This window comes from Saccopteryx bilineata, chromosome 7 (assembly GCF_036850765.1).
Source record: "Saccopteryx bilineata isolate mSacBil1 chromosome 7, mSacBil1_pri_phased_curated, whole genome shotgun sequence".
Lineage (NCBI taxonomy): Eukaryota > Metazoa > Chordata > Mammalia > Chiroptera > Emballonuridae > Saccopteryx > Saccopteryx bilineata.
Window position 1 is genome coordinate 26,169,385 of NC_089496.1, and position 19,176 is coordinate 26,188,560.

Genomic DNA, 19,176 nt, shown 5'->3' on the forward strand with positions numbered 1-19,176 from the left:
TTTTTACATGAGCTCCTGTAAAACTATGAAAGTCCCTCAATTCTTTCACCAGGACAGACCAAAGTGACCTGAAGATTACAGATACATTCGCACTGTTGGTACACAGTTAAGTGTAAGTGTAATACCTGAAAGTATAGTAGGAGCACATGTAAGAAAGTTCTCAAGGTTGATGAGAAACCAAGCAAGCTACTAGTTCACAAAGATCTCTCTCTTTTCTCTTTGCACATATAATTGTAGCTAAGATCAAATGTTCCTACCATTTCTAATCAAATGTAAAATTTAGGAGAAATGGTACAAAGATATGTGTGCGTATGTGTGTGTTATAACATATATGTTATATAACATATATAACATACATATAAATATTGGCACAATATATATCACAATATATGTCACTATACACACACACATATATATAATATATATATTATATGTATATATAGTGACAGAAAGAGAGAGAGAGACAGCGAGAGGGACAGACAGGGATAAACAGACAGGAAGGGAGAGAGATGAAAAGCATCAATTCTTCATTACAGCTACTTTAGTTGTTCATTGATTGCTTTCTCATATGTTCCTTGATCCAGGGGCTACAGCAGACTAAGTGACCCCTTGCTCAAGCCAGTGACCTTTGGGCTTAAGCCAGCGACCATGGGGTCATGTCCTTGATCCCATGTTTAAGCCAGCGACCCTGTGCTCAACCTGGTGAGCCTGCACTCCAGCTGGATGAGCCTGTCCTCAAGCCTGTGACCTTGGGGTTTTGAACCCGGGTCCTCTGCATCCCAGGCTGAAGCTCTATCCACTGCGCCACTGTCTGATCAGGCTAAAGATATTTTTGATGAGTGTTCGGCTCACTTTGTTGGACTTGAAAATTAGTATCTTTCGGAATATACACATTGACGGTGTCAAAAAGACACGTGTGTACAAATAGTGGACTGTGGGACTTGATGTCTCCGGTTTCTATGGAAGTGTGGATGAAGGTTCTGAGCCTACAGAGTACATGACTTCCCTGCTCTCCAAGCAGCATAATTCAAGGACATTTACAACTAAATCCCCTGTGTGTACGTGCCGGCCTGTGTGCTTCCGTTAGATAAGGTACAGTAAGCTGAGTGTTCTTGGTGAAGGGCTTTAGTATAATTTCTTTAGTCGAATGTCTTTTTTGTGTGTGCGACAGAGACAGAGAGAAGGACAGATAGGGACAGACAGGAAGAGGAAGAGAGAGAGATGAGAAGCATCAATTCTTCATTGTAGCACCTTAGTTGTTCAGGGATTGCTTTCTCACATGTGCCTTGACTGGGGGTCTACAGCAGACCAAGTGACCCCTTGCTCAAGCCAGCAACCTTGGGCTCAAGCTGGAGAGCTGTGCTCAAACCAGATGAGCCCGCGCTCAAGCTGGCAACCTTGGAGTTTCGAACCTGGGTCCTCCGTGTCCAAGTCCTACGCTCTATCCACTACGCCACTGCCTGGTCACGCTAGAGTCTAATGCAGTGGTTCTCAAAGTGTGCACTAGAAGATTTCCAGGTGCGCCCTATGGTATTCCAGAGAAATATAAGCCTGTTGGGGACCAAAAAAACCAACAGGGTTTTTGGAGTTTAGATTTTTGGGGGACAGAAGTGTGGGGAATTGGCTATAAGCTGACAGTCTGCCCAACCCCCCACCTCACTAGCTTGATTAGGTTGCAAAAGGTGGTTATGACTAAACCTTGAAGAAATTGCTAGGACACATCAAGCTCATGTTTCTCATAAACGCTAAAATGAAAAAACTTAACACATTCGTGCCGGGACCTGCTGAATTTACTAAATCTTACTAAGAATGTATCTATATATAAAAAGATAACTTTTTTGCCCTGGACAGTTGGCTCAGTGGTAGAGCGTCGGCCTGGCGTGCAGAAGTCCCGGGTTCGATTCCCGGCCAGGGCACACAGGAGAGGCGCCCATCTGCTTCTCCACCCCTCCCCCTCTCCTTCCTCTCTGTCTCTCTCTTCCCCTCCCACAGCCAAGGCTCCATTGGAGCAGAGATGGCCCGGGCGCTGGGGATGGCTCTATGGTCTCTGCCCCAGGCGCTAGAGTGGCTCTGGTCGCGACAGAGCGACGCCCCGGAGGGGCAGAGCATCGCCCCCTGGTGGGCGTGCCGGGTGGATCCCGGGCAGGCGCATGCGGGAGTCTGACTGTCTCTCCCATTTCTAGCTTCAGAAAAATGCAAAAAAAAAAAAAAAAAGATAACTTTTTTGTCTTTTTTTTATTTTTTAACCTCTCTTTTTTATGAATTCTAAAAAGCATAACAAAAAATGTAACATAAAAATGTTTTTTAATGTCAGAATAAACTTAATTTTTTCGTATTTATTTTGTTTAATTGCCATAAAAGCACGCTTGGACTTTCTATTTTTTTCTTTAATATTTGACTTAAATATTATAACATATTCCTCAGAATTTTGTATATAGTTTGCCTACAATTATTTGTAGGATTTTAAATGAGTCTCGACTTCAAAAAGTTTGAGAACCACTGGTCTAATGTCTTGATTGATGGCATGTTTTTATTCAACTATAATTATTCTGACAAGATATCATGATTTAGTTGTGGCAAATTCATTCCACTAGTTTTTCTAATTTCTCCTTCTCTCCTCCCTCCATCCCTCTCTCTCTCCCTCCCTCCTTCCTTTCCATCCTTTCTTTTTCTTCCTTTTTCCCATCCTTTTTTTCTTTGCAAAATTTTACCAATAAGGCCATTAAGCAGGTGGGCAAAAAATGTTGTTTAAAAATAAAGTAGGATTAAATTAGTGGTAGAGTGAAGATAAAGCATGCCACCACTTAATTTAGTTATTTGTATCCTATTTCTATTTTATTAGTATTCAGATATTTAATCCAGAAATTGTTTGGGAGCTTAAATTGTCTAATTGTTTTGGTGTTCCACTGTATTGTTATGCAAATACAGTCATTGCATGAAATTTAAAAGTAAACTTACAAAAATATAGAGAGAACATGTGTACTGCAAAAGTGATTACTAACAGGCCCTGGTCGGTTGGCTCAGTGGTAGAGTGTCGACCTGGCATGCAGGAGTCCCGGGTTCGATTCCCAGCCAGGGCACACAGGAGAGGCGCCCATCTGCTTCTCCACCCTTCTCCCTCTCCTTCCTCTCTGTCTCTCTCTTCCCCTCCCGCAGCCAAGGCTCCATTGGAGCAAAGTTGGCCTGGGTGCTGAGGATGGCTCTATGGCCTCTGCCTCAGGTGCTGGAATGACTCTGGTTGCAACAGAGCAACGCCCCAGATGGGCAGAGCATAGCCCCCTGGTGGACATGCCAGGTGGATCCTGGTCGGGCGCATGCGGGAGTCTGTCTGACTGCCTCCCAGTTTCCAACTTCAGAAAAGAAAAAAAAAGTGATTACTAAGTATATTCATGCAGATAAATATACACTTTGACTATGTTACTAGGGCATACACAAGAAAGGAAAGGACAATTAGAAATTTCTGGAATGCTTTAAGTACTTCTCTTTTGTTTAAAAATTTAGATTTTACATTGTTTTCAATCCTTTTGGAAGGCTATTCTCCAGTGGGTTTGGACTGCCTGTCCGCAGACCTGTGCCAGTCCGCTGAAGAGTTAACTGCCCTCATGTTGTTTAAAGATTATAAATCTAGTGATTTTATTTGGATTGTATAATATTCATACATCAGGGCAGTTAAATCCTTTATGGACCATCAGAAAATTTCTGGCAGGCCTGCACAGTTCCGCAGACTAACAGTTAAAAATCACTGGTCTATTCAGTAAATGATGTTGAGAAATTGTAGAGATACATGCAATAAAATGAAACCAGACCACCTTCATACACCATACACAAGAATAAATTCAAATTGAATTAAAGACTTAAAAATGTTAGACTCAAAAGCATAAAAATCCTAAAAGAAAACATAGGCAGTAAAATCTAAAACATTTCTCATAGCAGTATATTTTTTCTGATATATCAACTCAGGCAAGGAAAACAAAATTTAAAAAAATGAGACTACATCAAATTAAAAAAGTTTTTACATAGCAAAATAAGCCCAAAAGGCTTCTGAAGGAAAGCCAGGAAGATGTTTGATGAAAAGAATGTGTAAAGAGCCGGGCAAATGCTGGAAGAAATACTGTGGGGAGGATAGTGGGGAGAAAAGGAGACTAATCTAATCAGCCAAGTAATCTAGTCGCCCACCTAATCGAATCATCCACAAAAACTAATCGGCCACCAAATCTAATCAGCTACTTAACACAAATCGCCTGCTAATCTAATTGGCTGCTAATTTTCAACAGTTGATCTAATCAGATGCTAATCTAAATCATCCACCAAAATTGATTGGAAGTTTGAGCTAATCAACTGCTAATCTGATCGGCCACCTCATTCAATCAATCGCTAACCTAGTTGGCTGCCTAATCTAAATATCTACCTAATCTGGATGTGTGTGGATGAATATGAGATTAAAGAGAATTTCAAATTACACCTTGTTGTTTCCAGGAAAAGACTACAGTGGCTCCTCATCTATCCCAGGAGTTGGGTTCCAGAACCCCCACCACACTCACGGTAGGCGAAAATCTGCAAAGTAGTAACCTTATAAATATAGTAACCTAATAAAACTTATTTTATTATTTATATATATATTTAATGCTTTATAAACACTCCCCACACTCTTATAAACCTTTTTAAATTTTTTAGGCTAGAAAATGCTTATTTCACCATAAAAATAATTAAAATAATAAATTATAAAAATACCTATATACCGCAAAATCTCATGATATAACGAAAATTCCACAACACAAAATTAGATATATACAATTTAAAAATCTACAATACAGTCTCTAATCAACTAGTCAGTCTAATCACTCGATAATCCAACTATCAGCTGCTAAACTAATCATCCACCTGATTCAAAAAGCCTGCCTAATCTGATCATCTTTTATGATCTAATCATCACTCTATTTAATCAAACTGCCCAAACTAATCAACTGCATGATCTAGTCAGCCACCTAAGAAACTATCAACAAATTTAAGACAACCCACTGAATGGGAAACCATATTCACCAATACATCGAATAAGGGGTTAATATCCAAAATTTATAAGGAACTTATAAAATTCAACACCAAAAAAACCTAAACAATCCAATGAAGAAATGGGGCAAGGATCTAAATAGTTCTCTAAAGAGAATGTACAGCTTGACCTATGGTGGCGCAGTGGATAAAGCGTTGACCTGGAACGCTGAGGTCACTGTTTGAAACTCTGTGCTTGCCTGGGTAAGGCACATATGGGAGTTGATGCTCCTGCTCCCCCCACCCCTTCTCTCTTTCTCTCATTCTCTCTTGCTCCTCTCTCTATAAAAATAAATAAATAAAATCTAAAAAAAGAAAAAAAAGCTTGCTTTAAAGAGGACATACAGATGGCCAGTAGACATGAAAAGATGCTCATTATCATTTATCATCAGAGAAATGCAAATTAAAACCACAATTACATACCACCTCACAGTTGTCAGAATGGTTATTATCAATAAATTAAACAAGTGTCCGTGAGGATGTGGAGAAAAGGGAACCATTGTACTCCGTTGGTGGGAATGCAGATTAGCGCAGCCACTGTGGAAAGCAGCATGGAGTTACCTCAAAAAATTAAAAATGGAAATGCTTTATGACCCAGCAATTCCACTTCTGGGAATTTACCCAAAGAAATCCAAAACACTAATTTGAAAGACTATATGCACCCTTATGTTCATTGCAATGTTATTTACAGTAGCCAAGATTTGAAAGCAGCCCAAGTGCCCATTGGTTGATGAGTAGATAAAAAAGCTGTGGTACCTTTACACAATGGAATATTACTCAGCCATAAAAAGAAGGAAATCTTACCTTTTGGGAGAGTGTGGATGGACCTGGAGATTATATATGCTTAGTGAAATAGGTTAGTCAGAGAAAGACAAGTACCTTATGATTTCACTTCTATGTGGAACCTAATGAACAAAATAAATCGACAAACAAAATAGAAATAGGCTTATAGATACGGAGAACAGTCTGTCAGCTGTCAGAGGAGGTGGGGCTTGGTGGACTAGGGGAAAGGTGAAGGAATTAAGCAAAGAAAAACTCAGACTGGCCCTGGCTGGTTGGCTCAGCGGTAGAGCGTCGGCCTGGCGTGCGGGGGACCCAGGTTCGATTCCCGGCCAGGGCACATAGGAGAAGCGCCCATTTGCTTCTCCCTGCCCCCCTCCTTCCTCTCTGTCTCTCTCTTCCCCTCCCGCAGCCGAGGCTCCATTGGAGCAAAGATGGCCCGGGCACTGGGGATGGCTCCTTGGCCTCTGCCCCAGGCGCTAGAGTGGCTCTGGTCGCGGCAGAGCAACCCCCGGAGGGGCAGAGCATCGCCCCCTGGTGGGCAGAGCGTTGCCCCTGGTGGGCGTGCCGGGTGGATCCTGGTCTGGCGCATGCGGGAGTCTGTCTGTCTCTCCCCGTTTCCAGCTTCAGAAAAAAAAAAAAAAAAAAAAAAAGAAAAGAAAAACTCAGACAACACATGTATGGTGACTATAGAAGAGGGAAAGGAGAATAGGGGGAGGTAGATGAGAGTAAAGGGGATAAATGGTGATGGAAAGAAACTTGACTTTGATGGTGAACATACAATACATTATACAGGTGATGGATTATAGAATTGCATACCTAAAACCTAATAATTTTATTAATCAATGTCACCCAGTAAATTCAATAAAAAATGAAATGACTATGTACTATTATAATAAAAATATTTATTATCAAAATTATCACATTTATCTGTACATAGCTTAAAGGCAAATATACAATTTATACATTAATAATTTAAGTGGGTCTGAACATTCAGTATTTATTCAGTAGAATCCTAAAGATCTTCTATAAATTTTACAAATACTAATGTAGTCTATTTCTATTTTATAGAACTCCATTTACATGATGTTATTGAGAAACCAACATTTCTTTTCTCTAGTGTTTTAGTGATAATTCATAGAGTTTGGATTATTAATCAACTGTTTTAAATCTTTGGTAAATACAAGCATTTACATGCAAAAGTGTTTAAATTTTGTAAAAACTGAAAATTCAAATAACTTATTGCAAATAGTTTTGTGTAATCAACAAATGCATACGCCAGAATCCCATCATCAAGAAAAGTCACTATCTAGGACTTCTGATGATAAAATCTGAAATTCACAAAACAGGCTGAGGTCTCAATGGCCACTCCCAGCAGCACCACAATACTACGCCATGACATAACTAAACACGATGTTAAGTTTAACATAGACTGATTATTTTCCAATGCAGAAAAGTTTTTTTTCCTGTATCCCAGTTCAAACATTGATTTGATACATGAGTTTATCACCTCATTAAAGCCTTTTATCCTGCAAGAGTGAGAGAGGAATTTAAAGGAGCCACACTGTTTTGAAATACAATAATTTGCCTATAATTTATCCATGAAAATATGGATCATTTTCTGAAATAATTTGTGGGCAATAATACCTTTACTTCCTTTTCTTCCTTCCCTCCCTCCCTCCTTTCCTTCCCGTCTTTTCACTCCTTTTCTAAGAGTAATGTACTAGACTTCCCTGTCAACCTCCATATTACACCTGAACTCCCCAAAAGTTCCATTCGCATTACAGCTTTCATTCATTAGCTCTCAAACTCGATGATTCACAAAGGAAAACTTGGCGTGAAAGCCTCTTACTCTCAGGCCACTTGTTAAAAATAGTCTCTTTTTATGTTTTGTTTTCATGGGTTTTTTTTTTTTTTTTTTTTTTGGTCTTTTGTGTTTATAGACATGTTCATGCCAGAGTGTAGAGAGTATAATTAATTATATCAAAAATACATCTTTGTAAGTCTAGAAAACAGATGCCTTTGGATTACCACTACGGCAGGGCAGAGAAGAGCCCTTCTCTCTGAGTTAGGTTCTGAATGCAAGATTCCTTTTCCTAATATCGGTTTTCCCAATCTACTGTTTCATTCATGAACAAAGCAAGATGAAAGCTATTTTTGTGATCACTTCGGCAAGTCTTCTCTCCCTCCAACTGCCAACATTCTGAATTCAGTGCATATTTTAAAATTCATTCAAGACTAGGCACCTGGCACTAAGTGGTCACTTACTATGTGACGTGTGAACAGGGAAAGCAGCATAATAAAGGCCCTGTATTTATCCAAAAGGCTTTCCTCAAAGTTTTTACGTAGATTTAGTGCCTTGCTGCAACTCGGAATAACACGCTTTGACTCACTCATCATCCAAAGTGAATGTTATTGTAGTCACCAGTTTTTCCTCCCTAGAGCTCATAGGTATATACAAAATGTACATTTACATACATTTCTAGTCATATAATGTAAACTAAGCCCTACACCTTTGAATGGCAGGAAAATACTGGTATAATCGACACAATGTTCAGTAAGTGCTGACACCTTACAACAGCAGCCAGAGGTCTAAAATATCAGTCTATTGAGACTGACAAGCCCATATCTTCACTTCGCTCCCTTTCTCACTCCTGTTGATAAAGATGAAAAATTGAGGCTTACGTCCTCTTCAGGGTTTGGTATCAACCCAAGCGTCACTCTACATTAGAAGAATAAAGAGCTGGCCATTTGCTACCTCCTGTCATCTGTTCTGTGTGCTCTCCTGGGACACAGAAAAAGGCTTTGTTCCTCTTCCCTTCAGAGTCTGGTCAAGGAGCCTTTGTTGCTGTTGCTTGTTTATGAGGGAAGAAGAGTTCACATGCAAACATTCAGAAAGCAGCACCTGCGCAGACCCACTTTGATCCCTTCAAGTGTCCTGAGTGTCCCCTTCACACAGCCACCTTTTCCTTCGCCAGGTTCTTTGGTTCCTTGCTTGGGATACACCAGTCATCTGCCTCGCTGATGGTCTGATAATGTTTAAAGGCTGATTTGTTAAAGACTGGGAGTTTTTCTACAGACTCAGAAGACAAAGCCTGAAAGGAGAGTGAGGAAAAAGTCAAACCAAAGAAATTATTCATAGCATGATTTGTATTTGAAATTCAGAGCTAAGTAGTCAACCGTTCGGATACATTCTTTTAATTAATTCAGTACTAAGAGCACACAGGAGTTGTTGATAGTATGTCAGGGTAAAATAAAACTAAAAAATACATATTATATCTACTTTATAGGGGATGAAATAGAATACATATAATTCAAATCAGGGAAAAGAATTTGTGTTCAGTTTTTACACATTTCCCCTGTTTGGCTATTACTGATATGATAGAGTTTAATAGCAAAGCTACTCTTTCCAAGTAAAACCTTTGTATTTATGTTAGAATCATAATCTCATACTATTAATCTATTAAATATGACACTTTAAATCTATAATCTATTAATCTTTCCCAATACTACAATGCATTAATTATTTCCAATGGTCAAAACCACTTGACACATAATTCCCCAACACAGAATGGGAGCCTAGAAGTTTAATGTTTTAGTTGCTAATATCTTTCAGTATATTTTCAGTCAAAATAATTGGTAAATAATAAACAGAATCAGGACAGCGACCCTAGCAAATGAATCGAGGCTTTATCCAAACTAGAAAAGACATGTATCAAGTTTTCAAGTTCAAACAGAAAATGCCAGGTGTCTCACTGACAACCCTGGAGCAGTCAGCTTTCTCCCCCCTACATCTTTAATGTCAGCTTATGATGGTCTTGAATAACTTGATATCAGTTATTTTTGAGGTTGGAACATTATTAGCATCTTTTCCTCACAAGTTTAAGTAAAACAAATTACAGCTATTCTCACAGATGCCAAAGGACTTGCCCTTAAAGAATTCACATGAGCATGTTCTCACTCTGACACAAAAGTGCTTCTTGGGCAACAATCTGGCTTCACCTGAGGCAGGTAGCCTGGCTCCACCTTCTTATTGGTAAGTTACCACATTAAACAGTCTATCTACACATACCAAACAGAAACTAGGATTATTTGTAGTCATTATTTGCATTAACACAGTTGGTAGTTTTTACTGTGGGACCATAGAACTCAGAGCTGTCAAAAAAGTTATCTTTTCAGAAATAATTTTTTTTCCTATTGAATTTAAAGTATACCTTTAAGTAGATGATAGCATCTGTTCCATATCCTGATAATGAGTAGAGATTCAGATCTCCTTGAAAGTACTTGGCATACAGACGAGAAATCGGTAAGCCATAACCAAAACCGGCCTAAAGAGGAGAGATCAGTTATTGATAAAGAGGTAGACATGACCACGGGAATACAGCATGTAGGAAGGTGTTATTCTAGTGCTTGACACTGATGTCCTAGAACCTACATACATGGTTTTTGCTTCCAATTAGTCACCCCTGGAACTGTTTCACCACTTTTAGACTGCTTTATCATTCTTTCTCATATCCCCCATGCCCAATTTAAATTGATTAACATGTCTAAATACTTGTAATCCTGGCTCTACCTTTAGAACTAAGTGGCTGGGGTGAAATTTGCCATACAATTAAGTCTTACCAAAGGAGCATTCCGGGAATTATCCATCACAGGCGTTGGTGCAGTGGAGTATGTATAACTAAACAGGCGGTCAGTGATCCTCAGGGGAACACCACCTCCTCTGTCTGAAATCTTAAACAAACAAACGAATCATCAGAGCTACACATGAAAAACAATGTGCATTTGTCTCTATAAAAATGTCTTTCATTCACTGAAAAGTCACCTGAAACATGGTTTTGATCTATTGTTCAAAACAGACAGCTTTATTATTCGTGACTTTTAAAATTCTCTCCAGAGAGACTCAAAGACAAACAGAGAATGGTTACCTTAATTGTAAGATCTTCTTTCCCCAAAACAACGATCACCTCAACTGGTGTGAGGGAAGGGCGGTTTTCCTGGTGTTCCACTGTTGCCCTCATTGCGTTCTAAAGAAAACAATAACATAAGCTATTCAATGGCAGAAGAAGGAGAGACAATAAAAGTCTATTTTTTGAAAGTTTAAAATAAAAGCAGCACAAAGGGTAATTCAAAGTTCCTATTTCTTTTAAGTTAGTAGTTAAAACAGCTTAGTAAATTGCCATTTATGAATATGTCATACAGGACTTATACTGAAAAATATTCATTCACCATGTAATATAGCTCCTGACAGTAATGTCTAATAGGAAAACAATTCTTCTAGTTGTCAAGTTCTTATTTTTAAGCTTAATTTAAATGTCCAATTTTTTTATAGTCCTTTTCCTGGCTCTCTATTTTCTGTCTTTCCATTACATTTACTTGTAAACACCAAAAACTATTACATAACAAATGAACAATAAACTCATTATTGGCTTTGATAAATTTTGCTGGAAAAAAGTTGTTACTATTTAGAAGGATAGTAAATCTATGTTAAATTTTATTTATTTATTTTTATTTTTTTATTTTATTTATTCATTTTAGAAAGGAGAGAGAGAGAGAGAGAGAGAGAAGGGGGGAGGAGCAGGAAGCATCAACTCCCATATGTGCCTTGACCAGGCAAGCCCAGGGTTTCGAACCGGCGACCTCAGCATTTCCAGGTCGACGCTTTATCCACTGCGCCACCACAGGTCAGGCTATGTTAAATTTTAAATTATATGTGATTACCTTAACTTTTACCAACGATGGCAAAATAAATCAATAAGCTGGACCATTCAATTTAAAAGTAAATCAACAAAAAAGTATCTTTTATCTTTAACAGAGAAGAAATTCAAGTTTTCAGATAACTGAATGACTCATACTGATACTGTTTTGGTTCATTTCATTTCTTTTCCTTTCTAACCTTCTGGCAAATTATCTGCTTTCTGGTTTCTATTTAATATTAAGTTCTAATCATTAGCTAAAGTAAAATAAAACAAATCAGATGTTTGTGATATAATCAATACCTCACTGAACTAACATTAGAACAAGTTAGGGAACAGTCAATTCAGAGAAGCATTGCAATAGAATTTGAAGCAAATTTCACTTTTTTTAGGCTTCCTCCTCCCCATTCCACGGGACTCCTGGAAGCATCACAAAGCTTTAGGTGTTCTTCTAGCTTTGGGTGTAAGTACAGAGATGTAGTTTGTTCTCAGAACACAGGATAGGATTTGATTTGAGCACCTGGTGGCCCCAGACCAGTAACATTCTCTGAGAACATGTTAAAAATGTAAATTCTCAGACCTGGAGAATCCAAACCTCTGTCTGGGGCAGAGCCTACAAGTCTGTGTTTTCACAAGCCCCCCAAGTGATTCTGCGCCACATGGAAGTCTAAGAAGCACTCCTGTCCGCTCCAGTCACAGAAAGCAGACTGTGGACCAGCGGCAGCACCTGTCAGCTTATTAGAAATTCATATTCTCAGGCCCTACCCCAGACCTACTGAATCAGGATTTGCATTTTAACAAAACCACCAGGTGATTCATATGCACATTAGAGTAAATAACTAAAAGAATGAACTGTCCTTTGGATATATTCTAGATGCAGGTTGAGATCCGGTCACTTACAGTAATTCTGGACCTGAACCTCTGGACTTAGAATTGAACCAACCTGCGGGGGTGGAAGAAACAAGGCCTCATTCCCTGAAGTATTCACCCCATGAACTTTCTTAATGAATGTACAAATGAATAGTGCTTTGTTGGGCACCTGAACAAATAATGGGAATAGGCAGCCATGAGACATCGTGAATCATTGTGCCTTCTCAAGGACAAGTTGATGCTACGATGAACTCTAGATACCCTTTCAAACATCCACTGTAGCCTCCTGTTCGAAGCACAGAAGTTCACTTGGGAAAAGGTCGTGAGGCTCCTGTTTATCCAGAAATGATTAAAGAAATAGAAATGTAACCAGTAAATTAAAAATAAAATTGCAATCGCTATGAAATGTCCTACCTTGAACAGTTCGAAGAGCATATGGTGAAGGTGAGAAGGAACATACACAATGTGAATCGGTTGCCCTGGAGATTTTGCTAGAAAAAAAATTAAATTCATTAGAATTGGCTAACAAATATTTCATCAAAATTAACTTCCATATTTATTTGACTAATATTTCAGACTTAAATAGGACTAGAATACTCCTCATCCTCTCCACTCCAAAATTCTACCCTAAAATGTTCCCTCTTAAATTTTGTATTGATTGATTGATTTTTAGAGAGAGTAAGGGGGGGAGAGATACATCAACTTGTTCCACTTATATTAAAAAAAAAAAATCTTTTGTATAGGACAATCCCAGAGTTTAAATTATATACACTATAAGAAAAAAAAATTAATGTCTATAGTATAACACCAAAATTAATGCTAGCTATAATTTTCATACTTTGAAACTGAAGTAACACATGGAAAATTACACAATAATGCATGGGAAAATAACACATCTGATTATTCTTGATTTTTATCATTCAAACATTACATCTTGCAGACTAAATATGCTCAAATTTCACCAAGAGGCTAAAGAAAACAGAGCAATAGAAACTTCATAATACTCTTTGAAAGGAAAAATAGAAGTATTATTCTTTGGTGTGCCAGGCCTTGGCAAAGTTTGAACTGGAAAACACAAGATCTGGCTCAATTCCCTCTTTATTTTATCGAACAGTTCAAGTGGTTCAGCTAAAAGTTATGTCACAACTCTGTTCATACTTAAGTGATAGTTTTCAATCTTTGTACTTTTTTTAATTTATGCTTTTGTGTTTACATAGATTCAAGTGTCCCACTGAATATCTCCCCCACCCCCCTCTTCTCCTCAGCTCCCTCAGCCCCTCCCCCAATGCCTTCCCCCTAGAATTTGCTGTCCTGTTCTCTATAACGCTGTGTTATGCTTATATAATGTCATTGATCTCTTTCCCTTCTCTGACCCCATCTTCTCTTCCACTTTCCCTCTGTTTGTACTTTTATTTTTAATTGAGCAATCGGTTACATTCCCCAACTCATGGGTTAGGCTACTCAAAACTGGAGCGACTTGATTTACACTCTCATCACCAGCAAGCATCGTTCATGTATAACTATTACTTGGAAAAAGTGTTTGCTCTGCATTAGAAGGAGAATGCTATTCCAATGTAAGCACCCTGGCATGCTTTAAGAAGCAACTATGCAATAGGATAAAAATAGTGCCTGCATTCATCATGTAATCACTTCAGTCAGTGCAGGGAGACTTTTCAGGTACCCTACAGTTGAAGCTACTAAATGAAGTGTGCTCTGCTTCCAAACTGGTATATACTTATAGTGCAATTAAAAAAAAAAACAAAACCTGGAAAGATTATTAAACATGAAAGTTACCTTCTTAAATATTATTTTTATAAGCACGATGATGTACAGCAGACTTCTACTCATCTTGCATAACTGAAATTTTATACCCAGGGAATAACGACACCCCTTTCCTCCTCCACCCAGCCTCTAGCAACCACCATTCTACTTTCTGCTTCTGTGGATTTGACTTAATTTTAAATGCCTCACGTAAGTAGGATCATACAGTATTTGTTCTTCTGTGACTGGCTGATTTCTTACAGTGCAGTTTGAAGTATTTTTGTTTCTAGATCTTAAGAGTAGCCTCTTTGGGAGGATATCTCCACTACCAAGTGGTTCTTCCTCCATCTGGCCCCCTATTGTGTAGTAAGTAATCTTTCTTTGATCTAAGATATTGGAACTAAGTTGCTACTCTATATCCCAAACTATTTGTTCAAACTATTCTTCTTCATGAGTCATCACTAGCGGCTGAATATGCTCAACTGGAACTTTCCAGTTAATATAAAAAGAATCTTGGCTTTGATAAAGAAATGTACACATTGTACTCCTGTTCAGAAGGGAAAAATGAAAAATTAAACTCAGTAGTTGCTCTGCATTTACAGTTTTAATCATACTGGGAGAACACTGAATTTTCCTTAGATTAAAATATTTTATTTATAGCTTACCATTCACTTGTGTGAGCTTTAATTCTGGAGATGTTAAGTAATACTGATCACAAAGCATCCGTGCGCACTCAAAGGCATCTGGAATAGAAGGTGTTTTTTTTTTAATATTTAATAATGAAATGAATTTGTGCCAAGTAAAATTTTCAAGTAATCTTCAGTGTGTACATGACCCTTAATCTAAAATATTCATTACGGTACAAGTTTTATATATGAAAAATACCTTTGTAATATTTTATTGAAGAAAAATTATAACAGTGGTTAAGTTATAGCTATAGCAGTAGAAATATGCACCCTTCAGAGATAAAATATAATATATAAGAATACAGCACATTAACTACTGATATTTGGATTTTTAATATTACTGAAAGTCCCTGATCCCCAAAAGCAAAGGACCTTGATGACAGTACTTATAAAAATAGAAAAAGAAAATTCTGAATATAAATTCATTCATAGAATCACCTCAACTAAATGTCAATCATATAATGTACATTTTTAATTAGTGAAATGAAGAAATCTAGAAATTACCTTCGACTACTGCTGACACATCACAGTTTGGATCAATGCTTCCAATGAGGCTTGGGTTTCCTGTCTCTGAGTCACTAAATATAAGAACTGTTGAAAAATAAATACAAAAAGGATTGTTATAAAAATCAGGGTAATAATGATTATAGCTACCACTGACAAAGAATGTGGCCCACCAAATAGTGAAATATCTAGTTAGAGTGTGGTTGATAGTCTATACCCATCTCTGTATATCAATGATTATGATAAACTAACTTACTGTGCTGGTTCATTATCATCCGGGTAGAAATACGATTCATGTAAAATCGATCCAAGAAATACTGAAGATTTTGATTGGTGACTGGGTCAACTGTACGGCCATCTTTAAACTCTATGATTCCTTGTGCCATTGTAGGAACTACGTTGTGGTGTCTATTTCGAACTTTGATGAGAGTATCTACAAAACTAAACCAAAACACATTTACATTTAGTGAAAGTTGAAGTAAGGTTCATTCACTTATATTTCTTAGATTAAAAATGTGCATATTATTTATTATAGAAGTATGTCTGGAAATAGTCAAAGTTATAGACCCTTATTATAATGCATAGAACTTACTCTGATAATGCCTTATGGTCTTCTGGGTTTTTCTCATGGAATTCCACCAAATCCATCAGGCTCTGGATGTACCTGTAAAATGATAAGTGTTCTTTTAAGTTTTAAAATTGAATAATTAGGTACAGGTGGCTGAAAACAGAGTGTCTTTTTTTCAAATGATTTGAAAAGAGAAAGTATTACGTTTACAATGAAAACTCATAGACATTTGGAAAACAGTATCTCTAAAAGAGAGGGGGAGGGTCCAACTTTAACTTTCTAAACCTTAACTTTAACTTTCTAAGTTAAAATTTCTATTTCTTGGTCCTGGCCAGGGAGCTCAGCTAGTCAGAGCATTGTCCTGATATGCCAAGGTTGTGCGTTCAATCCCTGGTCAGGTCACATACAAGAATTAACCAACGAATGCATTACTAAGGGCAATGACAAATTGATGTCTGTCTCTCTCCCTTCCTTCCCTCTAAAAATCAATCAATAAACAAATTTTTATTTCTTTATTCCAGATCAGTCTTCAGTTTTGTTTGGCAAATGCATTTTTTTTGTTTTACAGCAAAAGCATTTGAAAACAATTTTTTAAGAAAGACTTCATAGTTTTTCCTATTCCATTGAAAGTAGTAAATATGGATTTAGTATGTATTTCGGATTGTAACTGTTTAATGGGTGTATAATACATATATCTCTTGAATCAATGAACAAAAAGTTGTGCAGTCAACAGATTATGGTTGGCCTCTGGTGCATATCTGACTCAATGCATATCCTAGCTCTATTCTCCAAAAATCTATTCCTTTGGGTTATTTACTCTCAATAAGACTCCGTAGTAATTTTCTAAGTGCTTGTTGATGGATTACCTCATTTAATTATGCTCAAATACCCCTTTGAGGCACATACTTTATTCTCTTCAATAACAGATAGAGAAACTGAGGCACAGAGAATTTAAGACACTTGCCAAGAATTCCACCACTAGGAAAGGCAGAAAACAAGATTTGAACTCTGGGGCTGCTCTATTCATTGGTTTGGAAATAAAAAAAAATATTAAGCCCTCTCTGAATAGTAGTCATTCATATCTGCTTCTAGGATAAGATTCCTTTGAAAATATCAAACTCTGTCTTTTATTATTTAAAATACAAAACAAATAACTGTCAATTAGGTTCATTTTTCTTCTAGAAATAAAAATTATATTGTGAAAAAAATCTAGTGTTCCAGGATAAAAATGTCTGTTTCTAGTTTAAAACTGCCCTTATGATAGCTTACTCTAAATTAATAAAAAGTTCTTTCTGTGTTTCAAGTGTTTTCAGACCACCTGTTTTCCAACTATGATGTTAATACATTATACGGTCCATACTCAGATAACTGTCTTAAAACTAGAGACTGTTTCAAAATGGGTCAGTACTTACCAGCTTTTAACTAATTGCACTGAAGGGGTACTTAGCAATCGATCAGGAAGGATATCAATTTCCTTCAGGATATTGGCAAACCTCACAGGCAATTCTTGTCTCAAAAATGCAAAGGAAGTTCTTTCACACGCATTTTCTGAACCTGTAATAAATTAATATTTACTTAGTATTTGGAAACAAGTATGTCTAAAAGATATATTTGAATAGCATTAACTATCCAATATTAAATACATATATAACATGATATTTTACCCCCAGTTGGTTTACTGTTTATAGATAATTCAGAAGCATCTTCTTGTCTCTTTCTCTTTTTAAAATTACCAATATGAGAACTTTGGGGTGTGTTTTAGAGGGTTTACTTTCAAGAAGTCAGAGTATCTTATGGCTCTTAATATTCATAAAAGAGTGCAGAGCTCAATCCATCACAATGTTCAGAGTTCTAGATATGAAACTAGAGTGGGAGATAAGGGGGTGGAGTGGAAATGGTGATGTTTCTAGACCAAGAATAAATTATATCACGTTTAATTCCTTGAAGGTTTCCTTGTAAGGCTATTGCAGAAAGTCCCTAAATATTTTCAGTGGTAATGCAAATATATGAAAAACTGTAATAGTAAATAAACAAAGCGATTTGTTAGGAAAGCAGAGATGTATTCTGTGGAGGGTGGTTATGGGATAAACATCTCAATTAATTTGAGGCGACTTCATAATCTTTTCCAAGTACTATGCCACGAGGGGATCAAGTTTCTCGTTCATTGCTAAATGTTGACTGAAAGCAAAAGTATTCTGAGGGGAAGCTTTAGACAGAAAGAAGAGGAAAGATGAGCTCAAACCATCCAGCATCAGCAGAGCTGCAAGGGGCCTCCACCTGCTGGCACAAACTGTCAGAAAGCAAGCAGATGTTGGAAACGGCAAGGTGCGCTGGCGTGGCCTCCAGGGTCCAGCAGGACAGCAGATCTCAGTTGCTTTTAAACAACGAGCTCAGCCCTCCCTGCATCGGGACTTCAAGTTAAGGCAGCACCCCAGCCCCAGCTCTCCCGCCCGGGCCCTGCAACCCCGCTCACCAAAGTCCAGCAGCTGCTTCATGGACAGTGGGGACGGGCTGTAGCGCGAGAAATGCTCGACCTCGCGGGGGACCAGGCTAGCGCCGCTCAGCGAGCCAGCGCTGCGCATCATGAAGCGGGCCGCCTTCATCTTGATGCCCACCAGGCTTGGCAGGGGCTGGGGCTGGCTGAGGGCAAAGGCTGCAAGCAGCAGAGCCCGGGACCGAGGAGGAGGCGGGGTGCGTCCGAATGAGGAGCTAGGTGTGCTGGCGGGCTGGCGCACCCCGGTCTGGGTAGAGCTTCAGGGCTGTTCGGAGTCCAGGAGTCCAGCAGTGAGTCAGAGGAGCTGTGAGTGGCTTGAGACTCAAGAGCTCGTCTTGCCACTTCCAGCCGGCTACTGCGGTTTTATTTGTTCGCCCCCCCCCCCCCCCCCCCCCGCACGCTCTCCACCCCCTGCCCCGACTCCAACTGGGAGGAGTCACTGGGACTTGGAGTCGTTTCCTGAGCCTGGGAACGTGCCAGTCTGCTCAGATAAAGAACTCTGCCCCCCCCCCCCCCCCCCCGCCCCCGCGGAGGTCCCCGTCGAGTGGCCTGGCTCCGGTGCCCGAGGCTGTGAGGGGGAAGGGGGAAGGACGAAGCTGAAGTAGGCATCTGGAAACAGGTGGGCTCGAGATCAACCACTTGGGACAGGGCCCCGGATCCCGTGGGCTGGGAGCCCGCCCAGACTCGTCCTTGTTTACAAGTGCAAGGCTGTCTCAATGTCACGCATTCCTGGCCAGAAAGTATTTCCAAGAATCAGGGCTCTGGAAGCTC

At 38.8% G+C, this 19,176-nt stretch overlaps 1 protein-coding gene across 1 annotated transcript; it reads right to left on the bottom strand.

Moving 5' to 3' along the window:
• Positions 1-7,706: 7,706 nt before the first annotated feature.
• Positions 7,707-18,767, bottom strand: PDK4 (pyruvate dehydrogenase kinase 4). The gene is made up of 11 exons (XM_066240215.1): positions 18,385-18,767; positions 17,324-17,465; positions 15,936-16,007; positions 15,600-15,784; positions 15,344-15,430; positions 14,819-14,896; positions 12,807-12,883; positions 10,755-10,853; positions 10,450-10,560; positions 10,041-10,154; positions 7,707-8,921 (listed from the first exon to the last, which is right to left on the bottom strand). The coding sequence occupies exons 1-11, from the start codon at positions 18,512-18,514 to the stop codon at positions 8,778-8,780; spliced, it is 1,239 nt and encodes a 412-aa protein (XP_066096312.1). The 5' UTR covers positions 18,515-18,767; the 3' UTR covers positions 7,707-8,777.
• Positions 18,768-19,176: the final 409 nt, after the last annotated feature.

Excerpts from the sequence above, each read along its gene's own strand:
- PDK4 (XM_066240215.1), bottom strand. The coding sequence starts at position 18,514 with ATGAAGGCGGCCCGCTTCATGATGCGCAGCGCTGGCTCGCTGAGCGGC. Across the intron at positions 14,897-15,343 it reads TGTGTCAGCAGTAGTCGAAG|ATGCCTTTGAGTGCGCACGG; the intron begins GTAATTTCTAGA and ends CTTCTATTCCAG. Across the intron at positions 10,155-10,449 it reads ATTCCCGGAATGCTCCTTTG|GCCGGTTTTGGTTATGGCTT; the intron begins GTAAGACTTAAT and ends TCTCCTCTTTAG.